Source organism: Argentina silus (assembly GCF_951799395.1).
Source record: "Argentina silus genome assembly, chromosome: 8".
NCBI lineage: Eukaryota > Metazoa > Chordata > Actinopteri > Argentiniformes > Argentinidae > Argentina > Argentina silus.
Window position 1 is genome coordinate 18,692,619 of NC_139662.1, and position 19,715 is coordinate 18,712,333.

Genomic DNA, 19,715 nt, shown 5'->3' on the forward strand with positions numbered 1-19,715 from the left:
GAGTCAAATTTGGCATCCTCCAAATATTGTTTCTGGAAACTAATAAAATAGTCTCAAGACACTATCAGAACAGCAGCAGCAGCAGCCGCCTAATGTTGCTTGGGTACCACTTGTCGCAGCTTGAAGGCTAATGCGGTGTACAGGTCAACAGCAACAATCTGCTTAGCTCTAATGCTGGTGAAGGGGTTGTGTGATCGCTAGTCACAAGACCACATGAAAGGCCTCCGATCATCAAGAGCCTGATTACCCAGCCACCCCCTCTGCCTCCTAATTAAGCTTCAGGATTGAATTACATACAGTCAACTAATTGCTACCAGGCACATCCCAGTCATCAGCAGGGACATTTGAGAAATCAAAGATGATAAAAAAAAAAAAAAATGTAAATGAATTATGAAAAGCAGATACAATCAAGCTTTTGTCTAGTAATTGAAAGGTTAAGGAATCAAATGTGCAAATGTGAATAATGAATGGCAGCACACAACTAGAAAATGGTCCAGCTATTTTCCACAGAACCTTTTGAAAACAATACATTACACATTTTCCTGAACCACAGAGATTCACATATTGAATCGAACAAATCCTAACCCATTTAAATGTTATTCTACCTCTGCCACATTGTGATGTAAGACTGCCTCTCTCTCCTGTCAGGGCTGATGGGAGTGCATATAACTCAGTGTTATTGACTCTGCCTTTGTTTGGCTGTTTAAGAGAGGAAACATCCATCCGTCTCTGGTCTGGCTTCTCTCTGATAAAGGGAGGCCTTTGCACAGGTTGTTTGCAGCCAAACACCTGTGACTTTGATTTGCACTTCCACGCCGACATGTTTCGAGAGGCTTTCGTGGTCTGGAGTCTTGGAGTCGGGGCTCATTTGAGTCCATCAAGATATATTTCCTTTCCTCCTTCACTTTGTTTGAATTGTCTGATTGTCACTTTGGTGCTAGCCAAAGGGTGCTAGCAGAGATATGCAAAGATGTCCAAACTAAAATCCAGTTTACTTTAATAATTGCATTAACAGATAATAACCATGCCAGGGAGTACATCACCTCTACCACCTACTCTATGCTGCTAATAATCCCTATAGAATACTATATACAATATGTTTTCTCTTTTTTTTAAATTGCAGTCCAGAAGGTAATTACTGTATTTCACTCAAGCACATGCATCCCAATCAGCTCTGAATCGGAGGATTTAATGACAGTAAAATAATTGAGCTCTGTGGATATCACTAATCACTTTTCAATTACGTTTGGGGTTTTCAAGTGGGAGTGGAGTGGTGTGAGTGGTGGAGTTTTACTGCTCATTTCAATTCAACTTCTCTCATGATTTGGGGTCTTGCAGAGATGAGTGACAAGGCCCTGGTCTCAGCATGGTTAAATAGCAGAGTGCAATGACCTAGCTCATGGATACAGCAGTGAAAGGACCTTTTTGAGGTGGAGCACACACACCGGGAAAATAGGCACTGCTGGGTAGCTGGGTTATAGCTGGGTTATAGCTGGGTTGGTGCGAATTGGACACGTCATGGTTTAGTGGAAATTCATCAAGGTGACGTAATGTTGAATGTTGAATAATGTTGAATAGGAAAAGTCATGCCAAGGCAGGGTTCAAGTCGGCCCGACAGCTATCTGCATGTGGAACGTTTTTACCTTTGCCAGAGGTTTATTGCTGCTGCCTTTTTTGTGTGTCTATCAGCAAAGGCAGTGGTTTGAATTTGCTGCTTGAACTGAGCTCGACCCAGGGAGTGAGTTCCATCCCGGTGTAATCTGGACTCCACTCGGAACTCCCTCTTTGTAAGCTCCCCGTGGTGCAACCTAGGGGTCCAACCCAATAAAATCGCTGAGCCTGCTGAACTCTCCTTGTATTAACTCCTCCACTACAGCTCAGCACTGGGAGGCTGTGGGGGCTCTGTAAGGCTCCTCTGCCACTGGTCTCTCTTCGGGATGCGTGATGATGGGCAGCAGCTTGGAGCTGGCAGGAGAGAAAGCTGCAGTGGCACGGAGAGTGCTAGCCATGTCGGTAGTGATTACATTCAGCCCCAGCGGAGGTCAGGGGTCAGGCTGAGCGTGTGCAGGCTGCTTCCTGCACTGTGCCGACCGTATTCCCAATGCGGTACAACGCCCACTCCCTCTGTCGCTCTTGGCACTTTCCCCTTACTTTCTCGCACACTTTCTCACTTACTTTCCCTCCGTGTTTCAGCACCAATCCCCCCGTTTCTTTCCTACACTAGTTCCTCATGGTTAGACAAAAAGCTGAAGCTGCAAGTGCCCATGGGACCACTTTCAAGAGCACTACCATAGCAGTAAAGCAGATGTAGTGTCCTGTGTAATTACACTCTGGTTATCTGTAGTGATGATGTTTCTGATATTGAAGAATAAGCTCCAGTGATGCGTGGAAGGAGGTAGATACTCAAATAGATCTTTATTCTTGAATAAAGACAAGAATAAAGATCTATTAGTCAAGTCGACTTGGGACACCAAACTACTGTCCAAGAGAATGGACAGTGGGAAGTGGCAACCACAAAGTTTGCAGTCAGTTTTATAGTAGGTAATAAACAGGAAATCAGGACATAAGGCTCATCTCACTTAGGCTTGGCGCCAGTGAGTCTGACATGTTATCAACAGAGATCTTGGGGTCTGGTACCCCTGGTTGTAAACCACATTCCAAGTGTCACTCAGGAAAATACATTCTAACAGTATCGTTGAAAAACGTTGAATTAGCATGTTGTCGTTTAGTGATTGGTGTGAAGCTACATAATACACACACACACACACACACACACACACACACACACACACACACACACACACACACACACACACACAAACACACACACACACACATACACACACACACACTCACAAAAACACATACTGTAATTACTGTAGTGCATGATATATTTTCCATTGCAAATGTGAAAAGATGAATTCCTATTTTATGTTAAGACCTTAATTCATCACATCGATTATTCATTTGGCACTGACCTGTTTCACTTCCCTATATTTTCATTATTCATATGCTTTACATTACAAATCAGTATCTACTTGTTTCAAGATTAGGCTGCCAAGCGCCCATCAATCTAGAGCAGATTTGAGCCTGGGTAGACAGATATGAATAACCCCAAGCTCTTTGCCATCAAACAAAAAGAAACAGGATCAATCATTCTTTCCAATGTCCCGGACATGGGTATACTGCAATGTGAGAACAGTTCTAACCTGCGTTTGAAATAGATTCATTCAACTCTCAATGCCTTAAAAGAGAGAGAAGCTTTTTTTTTAAATGTTTATGTCGATGTGGTTTCTTTGACAGGTTCCTTTTTTCCTAGATTTATATATGCATGTTGTGGCAGTAATGTTGCAGTTTGCATGTTAAGCATGTTGACTCTCAGACAGAACATGCATGTGTGGATGATGCCAGCTGTGGTGCTGTATGTTGGTAAAAATGACTGTCTAAAAATCATTCATGTCTGGTATCTATTATGGTTTGTATGAGGGGTGGTGACGGTCATAGCTGTTGTTGGGTATACGGCTAAAGTATCTCAGTGTGTCCATATGGCCATTAAGGTTTATCACTGGTATTATGTCCAGCAGGTGTTGCTTGGTGAGTGATCAGAATGCTAATGGAATAGCTCTTTCATTTGCCTTATTTTGAACTCTTTTGAAAAACGCTAAAATAACTTTGACTGTCTCCCTGCCTTTACCTGCTACTATTGAATGGCATTGTGCCAAACCTGTACAACCACTTATCAAATACAGGCTATTGTGTCAAAGAACTATGCAGGGATAAAAGGTCTCAATAGCTACTGGCTAATTCCCAACGAGTTTCCCTGCTTTGTTTGGAGGGCTGCTTAAACAAAGGATTTTATTCAAGGACTAGCACCACATGACATCTGCATATACACATAACCGGTCAAGTGCCATTCAATCTCTGTGAGTGTTTGCATGCATAGAGATGGGATCCCTTTGTGGGAAACAAAGTCGATGGAGCTTTCAGACCTATGAGTTTAATTAAAGTAAAACACTAGGCTTTACATTGATCTTTGCAAGTCATTGTTTTCAAGATCAGATTTTTGCAATTGTGCAAATTCAACACCTTCAGAGATGTGGTACATGTGGTACAAACTATATGTTTTTTCTTGTATTCTTAGAGAAATAAGAGTTGCTTTTACACAATTTACACAAGAACATCTCCATCAACCTTCACCTATGTGGTTAACTCAAGCCTTACTTGTGAGAGCACTCTATTGTACTGCACTTGGCAAGATGGGTGTGCCCTTGAAACGAATCATGAAATAGTCCATAAAACGTTCTCACAGAACTACTCATCTTTGTAGTACTAATTTATTATCATATGCAAAATGCCTTCCTATTGGTTACAAATGTCAACTGTGCAGTGTTGTATTATCATTCAGCTTTCTACAGTTTGTCACTCTTTCAATTCCCATGAAAGGATGCTCTAAGATTACAGGAGCCATCTTCTGATGTGTCTAAATTAGTCCCAGTAGCACTGAACCTACATGACTGAAAGGAGTGACTCACCATCCTCGCGAGACTTCTGAATGAAGGCATCGACACCGCTCTCCCCGTAGTTCCCCTCGGACGCCACGGTGGAGACGTAGTTCCAGCGCATGGCCTTGACGATGTCCACCATGGCCTGGGCCTGGTAGGTGTCCGGGGGCACCACGCGAGAGAAGAAGTCGTAGCGGGTGTTGTCACTCAGCTCAGGTGCTGTGGAGGCATAACTCACCTGGGGGATCTGTGAGAGAGAGAGAGAGAGAGAGAGAGAGAGGGCTTGTGTTAGGCGGAGTGAGTGCATACATTTCAGTATGTATGGTCCCAGAAGGAATCAAACCCACAACCTAAGCGTTGTTAGCGCCATGCTCTACCAACTGAGCCACAGAGGACAACAACATTGTAGTATCATATACAGGGAACATAAGACGTTTGTAGTTTCTCTGCGCCATTTACAACTACAGTATCTTGTGATGGTATCGTATTGTAATGGTAGACCACATTTTAAAATTCTGTGGAGATTGCAACCTGGAATGATGTGCAGTATGCTTCTCAGGTATCTCAATTGTGGACATTGTGGAAATGCTGCTCAAGGCAGCATTTGACCACTATTGGTGTACTAGTCCTCTGCAAGTGTTGCTTATTGTGTATCAGAATGCGGGTGGGATTAAAGCTCAATGTCGAGTTGCTGTTCAACAAAGTGTAATTCCACATTGAAGTGCCTTGGAGTCAATCAAGTAGCACAAAAGCTATTAACAAATTCAAACTTGATTTTCACAGACATGATTTGATTCATTTGAGGGTGACAAGTGTTTACAGACAGGAGACCAGGCGTTGTTCCAGGAAGGAGATAACACATTCAAATTAACTTGATAACATCTTCTTATGAGTTTGTGGCGGTATTCACTCGGGGCATTATAGCCTTCTTATTGGCGAAGAAAGCAAGATTTGCATGTCTTTCTTTTTTTTTAAAGGACAATTTAATGAAGGTTATTTCCTTGCTTATTTACATTTGGCCCAAGGAGTAACTAATTACAAAACATGCATCATTTAGTTATCAATTGGTACAGCACAATTAGAAAACAAAACCATCTCTTTGGTGTATCTGGATGAAGGCAACTAGTCCCCAAATTTGTATTTAATTTGAGGATCAAAAAGTGCTCGGTCAAATGATGTAGTTGTGAGACATCGGCAAAGCAGCATGCTGTATGACTGGGTTTCTGCATATCTGTGTTTGTTCCTGTTCAAGTGTTATAAGTTATAATAGTTATAATAGTTTTTAACTCACCATGAGATTAGTGTCATTTTCAAACATTTTCTAAACACTTCCTACAACACTGGAGACTTTTCCGACTTCCTTGATAAGTCATCTCAATTCTTGCTTGCTCAGGTTATTTCAGATGTATGGTTGTCAGTGGACTCTGTGATGGTACAGCAGCGTATTCTGCTGCAGAGTTTTGGAGTTAACTGAGCAGATTTGACACAATATGGCATTCAATAATGTGTTTCATGCTACGACATAAAATATGAAGACACTTTTTATGCTGATGCATTTTTTATTGGTCTCAGTCCCCCCATGGGTTATAAATTATACCAGTTGACTAGGAGAAGAACGGGCCAGCATACTGAGAAAAACCTATAGCCTTACATCACAATGAAGTCCAACTGCAGGGTCAGTGGTTTGAAAAGCTCTGAAAATGCTGCCACTCAGACTCCTCAGGCCATTGTTGCTGTCCAACTAGGGGTTAATTATATAGTGAAAAATGTGTGAATTATATCGTGAAAAAGAATATTTTATATTCTCATGACATGATGTAAAACATTAAAAGCAATGTAAGCATACATACATCGCATTATACTATCGATATAAAAAATGCTAAAGACTTAATATACTTAATAATATAATATAATATACTATCAATATAAAAATAAGACTTTAGGCTAGCCTTTAGGCTTTTAGGTGCGTTATTAAACAGAGAATGCTTCAAAAATGCCTTAACACATATGTCAACGCATATGTTTGGTGAGATGTGGTCCTCATTATTTGCAGTAAGATCATGGCTTTGACGCTTTAGGAGTGACATTTTAGGATATGACTGACAGTTTAGTGAAATCTCTCTCCAAATGGTGTCTGTCACAACACTGCAGCCTGAGGAGTTATTGGCATAATTATTAACATATTATGCTGTCACCTTGAAGTATCTATGGGGAGAGATGAAGTGAGGGGAGGGGAGGGGAGGCAGATGTTGCATAAATATTTGCACTTATAAATAACATATGTTTTGTTATTTACAAGGGTTAAAACTCAAATTGCACATGGAGTAATGTGGATTGTAACCAATTAGGGAGACATTTGATACAGTATGTGTTTAATTCAACTTGTATAGGTATTTTCTTTATGTGTATGAGGGTGCATTTTAGTGTGCTGTGTTATGACTGTGAATCTGTTGCCACTCATATTAGTCATTTGAATTGTCAAAGCTGCATCTCAGACTTACTCTTTCTGAAAATATCTTCAAATCTTTAAATTATTCTTTTCATTAGGTCAAAGAAAGTACACCGAATGACACCGTTGGTAAGGTCAGTGCCTGCATAATATGTTCTGGAATCAATGAATTCTGTGAGACTGCAGGGAGCTACTCGACCTGCCCTAAAATCCTGCGCTTACCTGCAGCCACTCCACTGCAGGCTGCCTGCTGTAGAACTAGCCTTCTCCCCTCTCTCTCTGTCTCACACTGTGGCTGGCTTTGATGTGTTCAGCTGCAGCTCCCCCTTGGTCCTGCCACTAGTGTGCAATTCAACCCCACAGCCAGTATCGGAGAACAAACAAGCTGTGCCCAGTGCCTGAAGCCCCTAACACTGGCGTCATGCAGTCTCTCTGCCCCTCCTCCTCCTCTTCCTCCTCCTCCTCCTCCACCACCATGCAGCTGTATCTGTTAAATTATACAAAAGAACAACCAGCGCCTCTCATGTCAGGCAGCACCTGCAACGTAAGGCTTTTTTTTAAAGATAATCTGCATTCCAGCACAATTGTGAAATACGGGTCTTAATAATCCTACTTTAGGACTGCTTGAGTGAAGAATGGAAATTACAACCTTTACTCTGTGATCAGAAATACCATCAGCTCATCCATACAGGTACATCGTGTACAATGACTGATGATTGGACATGAGACGTGTCAATCAGAGGTGGTTGTGTCCGCCCAACCCTCTGGTCCTCGATAGAACAGGGCATCCTCGCAGCCCAAACAGGCCAAACAGGCCGGTCGGTGTGTCTGTTAATTGGGATGCTCATTGGGACAGAGACTACAGCGGTGTCTGTGGCACGTGTCCAGAGTGCTCCCCGGGGAATGGCAGGGGTCACCACACTTCTCCGTTAAACAGCTGGCCATGGTGGGAGGCCGAGGAGGCTGGTGGAAGGTCCCTGCTGGAGTGGACACACAGGCTTACTTCACCCCTAAACTTTGCTCCACTTTTGTCTACTTTGAGGTTAAGCACAACTGTTTCTCCTTCGAAAGGAAAAGTGGAAGTGTACTGTACAATCTTGCCTCACGTTGTTCTGCTTTGATGTCAGGGGAAGGCTCTGTCTGTGCTCTGCTTCCCAACTGAGGTTCATTACAGCACTGTGTTTAGAAGTTGGTAACAATGTCATATTTTAGAGTGCTTGATTATTCAGGTACCTTGCAATTTACTTGTCAAAGATCATCATCACCTTCTGCTTAAACTAATAGACTCCACAGAGCTCTCAAGGTGCAGAGGATGCGATTCGACCTGTTCTCGGATTGGTTTTAAATCATCCAGTTTTCATCTGTGGTTTTATGTCCTTTGAAACAGACAAGAAATATATAATATATGCTGTATCAAAACATGACAATGGACTGTTCCTGTCACACCTCATCTCGGCGCTGTGCCACCCACTAGGATAAGTCAGACTCTCCTCCCGGGGGGGCTGTCTAAACACAGATACAGTAGCACATCACACTGGATCTCTGCTGACACCACGCACGGCTGTACTGTACCTGCACATGCCACATCCATTATTCCTTCACAGTAGAACAGCTCTTCAAGCCTGGAAATGGACATTTATTGGAAATTTATTTATTTAACTGTTATTTATCCAGGGAGACACACCGAGACCAAGGTCTCTTTTGCAGGTGTTCCCTGTGTACAATAAAAGCATCAAAGCATATATCACCTAAACTGAATTTATTTAATTTATTGTAGTAATTGAATCTATAATTCAATCATTTATTTCAGCCAAGCATATGTTTTGGGCTTTGGCTTTATAAAAACAGGTAATATCTAATGCACTGTTATGTTATTTATTGAAGTAAAAAGAAATTCTAATTAGGAAAACATGCTGTTTACTGGATATTAACTGATTTAATTTTAAGTATTTTTTGAAGGTTTTAAATTTGATTCGGCAAAATGCTTTTGCTGTTGTTGTTTCAAGGCATGTATTATGCGCTCTGGCACTGTCATGGCAACTCTGGGATATATCCGCCAAATAAAGTGACTGACTGTTGATATTCAGTGAGCCTGCTGCCTTGTACTGCATTTTTCACCTGAGGGATTTTCACTGCTGTAACAATCACAGAATTTCAGCATCCTGTCAAGAACCAAGACAGGCAAAGCTTATCATGGTTTTTGTTTGTAAGATTTCTTTTCTCTCTGGAGTGCTGTGATAGTACTGAACCATGGAGCTCACTGTTATAGAACAAGAAGTCTACGCTTTGACTCAAGGAATTGTGCTCCCAAACCTTTTCTGACCCACCAGAGTCTCCAAAGAACATTAGTTTAGACAAGCTGAAGATGCCTTTATTTGGATAGCATTTTGGACCAACTACAGCCAAGAGAATAACTTGTTTTACAAATCACAGGCGCTTCCAGTGAAATACAGAAATGTGTCTCTGTATTTCTAGGAAGATTGAGGTGCTCTAAACCCTGAAACTTGTAGTGTTTTTTTCTGCCTGTTTCCCATTCAGAAGATGTGGTCTCCCCGTCTGGTTTCTCCAGGCTAAACTAACAGAGCTTTCACCCCTCCAGAGCCAGGCCTCTCTGACACGATCTCTTTACACACTTAAACCTGACATTTCCCAAATATTTGCTGTAAACGTGACCAGAAAACTGAGGGGGAATGTAATGACATCTTCTATCCTCCCAAGTTGGTAGAAAAGCTTTAATCTGCACCCCCCCTCAACCCTTCCCATCCATTTGATTGCTAATGGGCTTGGGAGATATGCTTAATTACTGCGATGGAGTCTCAAGCAGATTTTTTGATGCAGTTTTAATGTTCAAATCGCTTGCTTTAAATAACTGTAGCTTTTTAAAAATTCAATGAGTTCATTTGGCACAACATCAATGCAGAAGTAATGATGCTCATTAGAAGTGTACAGAAATACTATACATCTGCGTTGTGTGCTTGGAGGGAAAAATCAAAAGCATTTGGCTGGCACTGAAACTCTATTTTGGTTAGTAAATATTTCAGTCAAGTCTTTCTTACTGTGCATTTCACAGCCAGAGACAAATAAGGAGAGGTTTATAATGTCTACTCAATATACATATTTGAGAGTAGAGCAGTTACCAGACTCCCAGGGCTACCACCGATCTCTTGCATGGTGCAGCACCATTGTTAAGTATAGTAATTTTTGACTGTCATACAGTAAATCCTTGATATGAGGTAAAACGGCAGGCAGAACATGGCATCCAGGGCAGGGCATGTCTCGGCCTCTCCATGCGGTATATAGCAGCACAGAGGGATTCTGTCCAACGCCCCCACATCCTCTGAGACGACTATTCCATCTGATCCCTCAGGCTGGCAGTCAGGCTGAAGTCGCCACGGTAATGGTGGTGGGTTCTTACTTCACACAGGGGTTTCGCACCTGTATGTCAGGTTCAGTTATTGGCAAACCCTGTCACAGCAAGTCTGCTCTCACAGGAGCCCCGCAGAGCCGAATGGCACCAGGCACAGTCGGCATAGTCCCCGGGCGGAGGCATGCTGGAAAACCTCAGACTCGCAGAGCAGACTACACCATTCAATTAACTAACCACCTATGAGAGCTACTGGTTGTGACTCAAGTTCTTCTACTGCCTGGTGTTTCGCTGGAACACAGTGAGGGATGTTTTCACAAGGAGGGAAGGAGAGAAGGAGGTTTTACAATGGCCCTGAGGTGTCAACAGTTGTTTTAAGAACTTGAAATCTGTTTTAAATCATAAAAACATGGACAGATGTGTTCCGGGGTTGATGATGTGACCCCCTAGCTTTTAAACCAAATAGTCTGCATCAACCAGTCTAAACACTTTATGTGTTTGGCTCACACAGATATGCAAACTATTGAACAATAGAAAATAGATTATTTTCCTCCTGGTACAATGCTTTCCTATCCTCCAAACAGCAATAGCTTGGTCATAAAATGCCTTGTTTGAGCCATCCAAGCATATGAGAGGAATGTTAATGCAAATTCCTATAGACGAGAACAGGTGACCAGAGATGATGAGACATCTGTGCTCATGTCTGTGCTGCTGTTATTGTTCCTTCTGGAATGGTGAATAACAGGGCTTTCAGTGGACTCATCTGCATCTAAGTCATATGAAAACCCTATTGGGATCTTTCCATTGTCTTTAACCATGATGAATATGATTGGGTTCAGATGAACAATGAGGCTTGGGGACCCAAAAGGGACACCTCCCCTAACAGGATCATTTGGAGCTCTTGGCTCAGGTCTATAATTAATAGGTGTATTGCCTGGTGAGCCGGGGAGAGGTTTTGCAGTGCATTTATTAAAAGGGACACCTTTTGAACACCAGCATTTTTGCTCTCCTCCTCTCTTCCACTCCTTTAATACATTTAAGTTTATCATGTACTTTTTTAGTTCAGTTAAGCTGCAGTGGGGTTTACTGTACACGGTCATTAAAACAGAGTGGTGAGGGTTATGAACCTTTAAATCAAAGAATTCAATAAATTTTCAAAAGAATATCTGTAATAATATCTTCTAAATAACTCTTAAAGCTAACTTGGAGGCCAAATAATTCTGTATAAGCCTCCAAAACATAGTTATTATCAGCAGAGTGGTTATTTATGGTTAATTATCGGTGTATTACGTTGAGCGATTTAGGAGGTAGGCCTACTTTAAGCTGGGGCCTCTTTCTATTTTAAACATCACGCTCGTCTACCTTAACTGTGGGCGTCTCTTATCCCATTTAAAGAGCTCTTGAAATGTCAGTTAATCACTGCATTGCACCATTTGGGAGCACCTGCAAGAATATGTATGCCCATACTGTTCACAGAGTAGATGAGAACACTCAAGCCATGCCTGAATAAGCTAATCTTCCAGCCTGCTTTAGACTGGCAGGAAATACTGTACAGCTGTAGTACAGGTTTGGAAAGAATATTATTTCCACTCCAGAGCTTAGCCTGTAGTACATTCACCTGAGCCAAGTGGCGTAATTACTGTGACGATGGTGACGATGGCGCTGCACATGTACGGGCATAAAGGGGGCTTACTGTTTCCTCCTTTTCAGTGCCTGTCTTGACACCTATGCTGTTCACTTTCAGGAATGTGACACACCATGTTCACAGGATACGGAACATGACAGATGTTGCAGCATATGTTGGTGAGGTGTCTTATTAATCAACATTTCACTGACGTCTCCTATATTTCAGGAAAGTACATTTTTAGCCAATGCATAATCATGTTTTTGTACTTGTGTGAGAAACTTAGTATGATTAATTATTTTAGAAGAAACTTTTTGAATCACTGAAAAATAGTCCAGCAAATACAAAGTGATCGAAACAGTGCTATAAATCAACAACGCTTTGCACTCTTTGAGGTTGTTTACCCTATTTACAGTCCTATATAACAGAGTATATAACAGAGTCCTATATAACAGAGTATATAACAGAGTCCTATATAACAGAGTATATAACAGAGTATATAACAGAGTATATAACAGAGTCCTATATAACACATCTTATCGTTAGCATGCCTCTATGTACAGTATGTACTGGGCTGTATCGTGTGCCTTTTTGATGAGATAAATGTAAATCTTGGCTATGTTGATTGTTCACTAGTCTGCATTGCCTGTGCATGATGACATGGGATAGGCTCCATGCAAGGCAGTGACAGCTTAAAGAAAACATAGATGGAAGAGTACACACTTCTACGTACAGACCGATGCATACGAATACGAGTATGTGTTGTAGCAGAAGTGACATTGACTGTTGAAAACAGAGTGACATAATAGTGCCTGAGATGAGAAACATCCATTATAACCAAACCCAAAAGGAGGTGTGCACTTCAGCCTAACCCAGCAGTTCCCAAACGTGGGATCGGGACCCCATGTGGGGTTTCTTGCTTTCAAATTGGGGTCCATATCATACATTTGGACACACACACACACGCACACACACACACGCACACACACACACACACACTCTCTCTCTCTCTCTTGCGCATGCGCGCACACACACACACACACACACACACACACACACACACACACGCACACACACACACACACACACACACACACACACACGCACACACACACACACACACACACACACACACACACTATGGTAAAGTGTGAGACAGTGACACTTCATTGTTTGAGTTTACATGTATCACTGTCTCATAGCTGAAAGAACAGACAGGCAATACTATTTATTTCCCATTCTGGCTGAGTGGGCTGTTTCCATTCCATTTCCCCCCCCTTTGTAACAAATAGGTATCTCATTTTTCATACTTTGCCATTGCAACAAAATACAAATGCTAGGGATGAATTGGATGTATGAGGTGGCCTGAAACTTATTGCTTTCGCCTATTGTGAAAACGGCTCCTCGGTGTTGCCTCCACGGCCATTTATTCACGTTTCATGTTTATTCCATTTGTTAAGCAATGGAAATCATTAATTTGTGCGCTGTAAACTGTGATTAATTATATCATTAAAGATTGAATTATTACTTGCGTTAAACATGCAAATTATCACATATAAAGGTTGAGGATGCTTTGAGATTTGAACAAAAACGTCATTTTTGATTAATGAATCACAACAAAAACAATTATACACTTGTTTACCACAGAAAACTGATGGCAGACATGTCTCCAACATGACTTCAGCCCTTGCCTCTGGTTATGCTGAATCTGACTTTTTATGCCGTCAGGACAATTTGGTTTGCTATCATTCCTCAGAGAAGAGTCATACTGGAGAAAAGTATGTTCTATATCCACCATTCTAGTACCATTGACGCATCACACATAATCCTGACTTGAAAACCTTGCTCTGTTTCAAGTATCTGATATGCCATTGAAATACCACTCTCTTGCATGAGGGTGCTGAACTGCCTGGGTGGGTTTGTTCTTAAGAGAATGGCGATATCTTTTGTATGCAGCATCCCATGCCACTGCCCCGTTTTCCTTCTATTCCCTAGGCAACGGCCATTTTCTACTACAATGGTTCAAAACATAGCCATTAAGGGAATAAGCAGCATTCAGAGAGCTGTGCTTTGAGATGTGAATGAACCCAATATTTCAGAGTGAGCATAATCTCTCTTGTCCCTTGTGTGACATTAGAATAGTGTTGTATTCTATTTTAGATCCTCTCATCTCCCTGGCACACAGACAGGTTGATCTAACACCAAGGGCTGTATTCGCATGAATTTCCATTAGGTATCTCCGACAGATTCATGTGGTACAACTCAAAAGTTCTCACACCTTGACAGAACTAGGTGTTGTTTCATTAACACCACACGTAATAAAAAAAAAAAGAAAATTCACATCAAACAAAACCTGAGAAGGAATACATTGCTGAAATGATGTCATTCCTCACCTTGCTAATGCCACTGAAAACTCATTCAAAAATGGAGCAGATGTACATTGAACAACAGACACACTATAAAATGAGTATGGTTATGGACACTACATGTATGAGTTGGTGGTTTGAAATGACATATTACAGTATTTCAGAGAAGTAATGAATCTTCCATTGGTTTGCTTGCAGATGTTTGCAAAGCTGTGACAGGGTAAGCAATTGAGACTGGCAGAAAATACTGTACAGCTGTATGTATTGATCATGACAGTGGTAGTGTACCCCTTGTTCTTACATTTGTAGCACTACACTGCTATTTAATGTATGTACAGTAGGATCAGTTGGATATAAAGCAAGGCACCAAGAGGTCTTGTGTGAATAAAAAATATGGTCTTTAAGATTCAGTGGACCCACAGGGGATATGAAAAAAAGGAACTGATTTATATCCCATAGGTCGACAAAAAAACTCCGGAAGCCTAAATTGGTATGGTCCTCGGATCAGCAGTCCCTGCAGGGAGATGTATGAACACTCTGGGAATTGTTTCCATGTGGGATGAGATCAAATGAATCTCCTACAATAGAACAGGCCTTTCCCAGATCCCAACCTTCATACCCCAATGTCGCAATGCCCGATGCCAACCCCCAGATCACACAACTAGATCCCAACCCTCAGATCCCTAGCCCGAGATCACACAAATATATCCCTCCCCCCAGACCCCTACCCCCAGATCACAAAACTAGATCCCTACCCCCAGATCACACAACTAGACGCCTACCCCCAGATCACAAAACTAGATTCCTACCCCTAGATCACACAACTAGATTGCTACCCCCAGATCCCTACCCCTAGATCACACAACTAGATTGCTACCCCCAGATCCCTACCCCTAGATCACACAACTAGATCCCTACCCCAGATCACAAAACTAGATCCCTACCCCAGATCACACAACTAGATCCCAACAACTGGATCCCCCAAACTACAGTAGATCCAAAACCCCAGATCCCAACCTTTGGCTTCACAGTAATCACAACAGCCTGGTTCATTGCTCTCCCCTTTGCAGCCATTACCAAATGCAAAACGCAGCAGGATGTTTGTACTGTATACCAACAGAGGGACAGATGTGTTGATGAAATAGAGCAGGGAGGACAGGGCAGTATGTTGCCACTATGTCTGCACTGTGGTGCTGTCGTTCTCATTCAAGATTTATGGGAACTATGCATGCTCCATACGCCTATGGAGTATATTTGCACATACAGGAAATTTACTTGTTGAGGTTGGTGCATGGGACATAAAAAACAATAGCAAATATTGACAAGAAATTTACAAAATAGCAAAATATTAACAAAATAGCAATAACAAATGTACAAATGTACAAAATAGAACAATGAAGAGCTGTGGGGGAACATACAACAGTTGTTTAGAGAGCTTAACGTCATGCTGTGTGGCATACAGTATTTATAACAACAACTATGCTGTACCTAAGCAACAACACACAAGAGGGTGTGATGCGGTCATAGCTGTCGACCATCGACCATCACAGCCGTTCCGATATCTTAGATATATAGCACGCTCCAGAGTGTGTTATTGCTTTTACACAATGGGTTTACACCGTAAGCAACTATTCTGAGAACAAGCAATGGTGCTAATGTTTTATACTGTATTGATTCACGCCTTCCGCCTATAAAAGTAGTTAATAAAACGATTACCGTCGTTCGGGATGCAGGTTCGTTGATAGTTCTGGAACGCCTGGTCTAATATGATTGGCATGGCAACCCAGTAAACAAATCTCTGCCTGACTGGCTTATAAAAGCTAGCTGCCAGCCACCATTGGTCTAGGTTTAATTATTGAAAAAATGATTTAATCAACCCGTTGTATAAAAGGAAATCGTTGATTTGTTGCAATACCCTACAACGGTGCTATGATGTTGTACCCATGTGAAGCAAAGCAAAACGTCAAAGCAAAACAGTCTTCGGGCATCATGTATGTTTTACACCATGAAGACAAACTTAAGGTAAACTTATGACTACATGAAGTGCTATGAATTCATTTATAAAATGACATAAGACTTCATATGATGCTGCTTCAAGTAAAGCACTACTGGCAAGTTTGCTTTGTGTTTCCTTATAACAGTTGCCTACTGTACTAACTACTCAGGAAAGAGCACAGACTGCAGAAGTGCTTGGAGCCATTTAACAATGGGGAGGCTATTATATATTTATGTTGTTGTTCGACTGTATTTATTTCATTCTGCGCATGTAACGATTCCCATGTGAGGTATGAAATTGAATGCCTCTTGAAAAAGAAAGGATGAATAAGGACAAAAGTACTCCCAAGTCCATTTAGAAAATGGCATCTTCAATAAAGTCCTGCTCCACGGTTACTCAAAATGCCAATAAGAAGGGTGTATCCGATGCAGAATGAAAGGGCATAATTGCTCAGATAATCTAGCATAATCACTATGAACCTTTCTTTTTTATTACCGGTATAATTTGTGACTTCCAAATGTTTCCAAAACATCATTACGCATGAATGAAGACTTTATTTCAGTAATGTTGTGATGTCAAAGTCAAATGTTGAATGCATACATAATACATTATGCGTTTCAATACCAAATATAATCCGTCATGTATTATTTTCTAAAAAATAATGCATTTAATTTGATTGATTGATTGCTTTTTATCTCATTATTTATTTCATGAAAATGGTAATACATTTCAGGGTTCTCCCCAGGATTTTTGAACAATATGGTGCTGGATTGCAAATGTATTACCATGTATTACCAACCCTGGATTCATTCATGTCAAAATGCACAAAAAATACAGCTAAAACGCTGAATTCACTGAGGAACATCTTAATTTACATCTTACGCTTTAACTTTCGCTTTCGTTTTTTGACAACAATGTCGTTGGCGATGAAAGATAGTTACTCTATCATTACTAAATATATAGTTTAATTTGCCTTCAAATGTTTACATAGTGGCGCCGTCAAGTTCACAGGGTGGCGCAGCGCGTTCCCTGTCTGGAGTAAAATGACAACAACATACAAGTATACAATATTGCAGGGAGAAACAAAGCTTGTCAAACCTCCTGTAGGAAGGCTACATACAGAGCGACGAGCGGGTGGAGGCTGGGGGTGGTTGGTGAGACGACCACACAAAACGTACATTCATAGCCAGTGCAATATTCACACTGTTGAATGCAATGTAGGAGCGTTAAAGGCTGCTTTTAAGCCTCTGTCCCTTTGAACATGTGATGTTTTTGCACACGTGTGAACCACTATGCTCAATTCATTGAAGTGCACTTCAATGGCGCAAGTAAACATGTGTTTTTCACATTCATCTAATTTCATTTTAAAGTGAAAAAAAGCACATAAAAAATATATATATATACAATTCGGCTACAGCTCAGTTCAATACACAACTACATCACATACAAATAGGCATAGGCTATATATATTCTCACACATACAGTGTACGTTTTCTCCTGTCCCAGGCTTTTTGGATATTTTTTTGCGCAACATCAAATACACATTTTCTGAAAGAAAGTTGGTAATCTTGACAGAACACTTGGGGATGACTACTGGACACTTTGCACAGGAGACTAATTCTTAAATCGGCATACAAAGGGCAGTAAAACATACAATGCATTTCATTTTCAACTTTCCAAATATCACACAATGAACATATAATAAATAGTAAAGTCTATCCTCCCTCTTCTAGGATTCGGTTGAATCTGCCTGTTTCAATGGCCAGGGAAAGAGTGCCTGATTGTACAGAAGCTGTGCACAAATGGACCTTTTACTTTTCTCTAGGTTTAGGGTTACATTGGGTTCTCGGTGAAAACTGTCTTTGATAAGGAATTTATCAAATAGGTTGTTGCCCAAGCAACCAGTAAACACAGGGAAATCAGACATATTATCAATGAATTTTGGTTTGTGCCATATATAAGCAGATGTTTCCTTTTCACTGAATTCGTCTTGAAATTCATGAACTTGATGTTGTTAATGCTGCATGCTAATCTATTCCTGTACATGTAGATCTGCTTCCTCAAAAATGGCTAACAGTTCTCTGGCCCAGGAATAATTATGAGAGATGTCCTAGCTGAATATTTATATTGGTCAGCCTTTCATCTAGCATGTTTACTAATCTGTTCCATAGATAGATATATATCACCTTTAGGCCAAACCTCACGTCTCCACAGATGGCTACAATAATAATCCATAGTAAGGATACAATACATTAAACTTGTGTTCCACACTTCTTGGCTGAAATAATCAACACATTTCTGAGTGGTGGCTTTAAGTATTTTCTAGTGCAAGGCACTAGAGTAAGCCAGTGAGCTTGGGGACATTGTTATCCTCTCTCCACATGCAAAGACCCTTCACACTGCTGCACATCACTACAGGGCAGCCATTACAGGCCAAACTAAAGCGAACGTTATGCAAATTGTAGTTACGAGCAGCTTGTGATTGGGGCTTTTGCAGGCCCTAACAGAGGCTAAACGGTTGCTCTTGTGTGGTTAGCCATGCGCAGACGATACTGTAGTAGGCTAACCACTGTTGTTGTGCGATCCTCCTTGAACAGGTAAATACTGGGTCTCTTTTACATTGACAGACGTAATCATGTGCTGCCCCCATCATCACATGCAATCAACTTCTATGACCTTCAGAGACGGCAAACTGCCCAATCTCCACAAGCAGCATGGGTAGCAAAGTGGATGTCTATACGCAGGTCAGCTGAATGTTGACACTCACCATGTAGTACAACAGCTCCAGTATATATTGTATTTACTGTAGAGCTAAGCCATCTGTGAGAAGGGCCCATCCAATATAAAATATAATATATGTCAAAGCGACTTACATTGCAGTGAGTGCATACATTTTTCAGTATATATGGTCCCAGCGGGAATCGAACCCATAACCTAAGCGTTGTTAGCGCCATGCTCTACCAACTAAGCCACAGATGACCAATATGAATAACAAATTGCTCATATACCTGTGCAGTTGCCCTGTAATCATTATATATGCCCTGCAATGTACAATTTCTAGGACCTTCTATGGACTGCTCTGTATAGCTCAAGAAATGCTCAACTACATGACTATGCGATTACAAAGCAATTTGTCAATAGTAATTCAACAATACTGTATGTGAATATAATGTTGTGACTAGAGTAGCTACAGTGTTACTACACAGGTAAGACTGTACAACTACTCAGGATGTTGTTCTCTACACAACTAAATGCCCTGTGTGTCAACAATGTTTCTGCTCGTTTTAGATACCCCCTCAACAGCTTGTTAGTTAGGTGATTCATGCTGGGCAATCATTCATAGCGGGACGATAATGTGTCTTTTCAATGGGGTACTAGATGCCTTGAAAAAAAAGCAGATGAAATGATACATGT

General features: G+C 41.2%; 1 protein-coding gene across 1 annotated transcript in view; it reads right to left on the bottom strand.

Annotated features, from left to right (window-relative positions):
• The window catches only part of LOC310808671 (metabotropic glutamate receptor 4-like), a gene marked incomplete at its 5' end in the record, with an annotated part of 117,742 nt that overhangs the window by 56,190 nt on the left and 41,837 nt on the right, over positions 1 to 19,715 (bottom strand). The window contains one exon of the mRNA XM_083675704.1: positions 4,533 to 4,749. Coding sequence (XP_083531830.1) covers positions 4,533 to 4,749 — 217 coding nt within the window. The remainder of the gene's footprint in view (positions 1 to 4,532; positions 4,750 to 19,715) is intronic.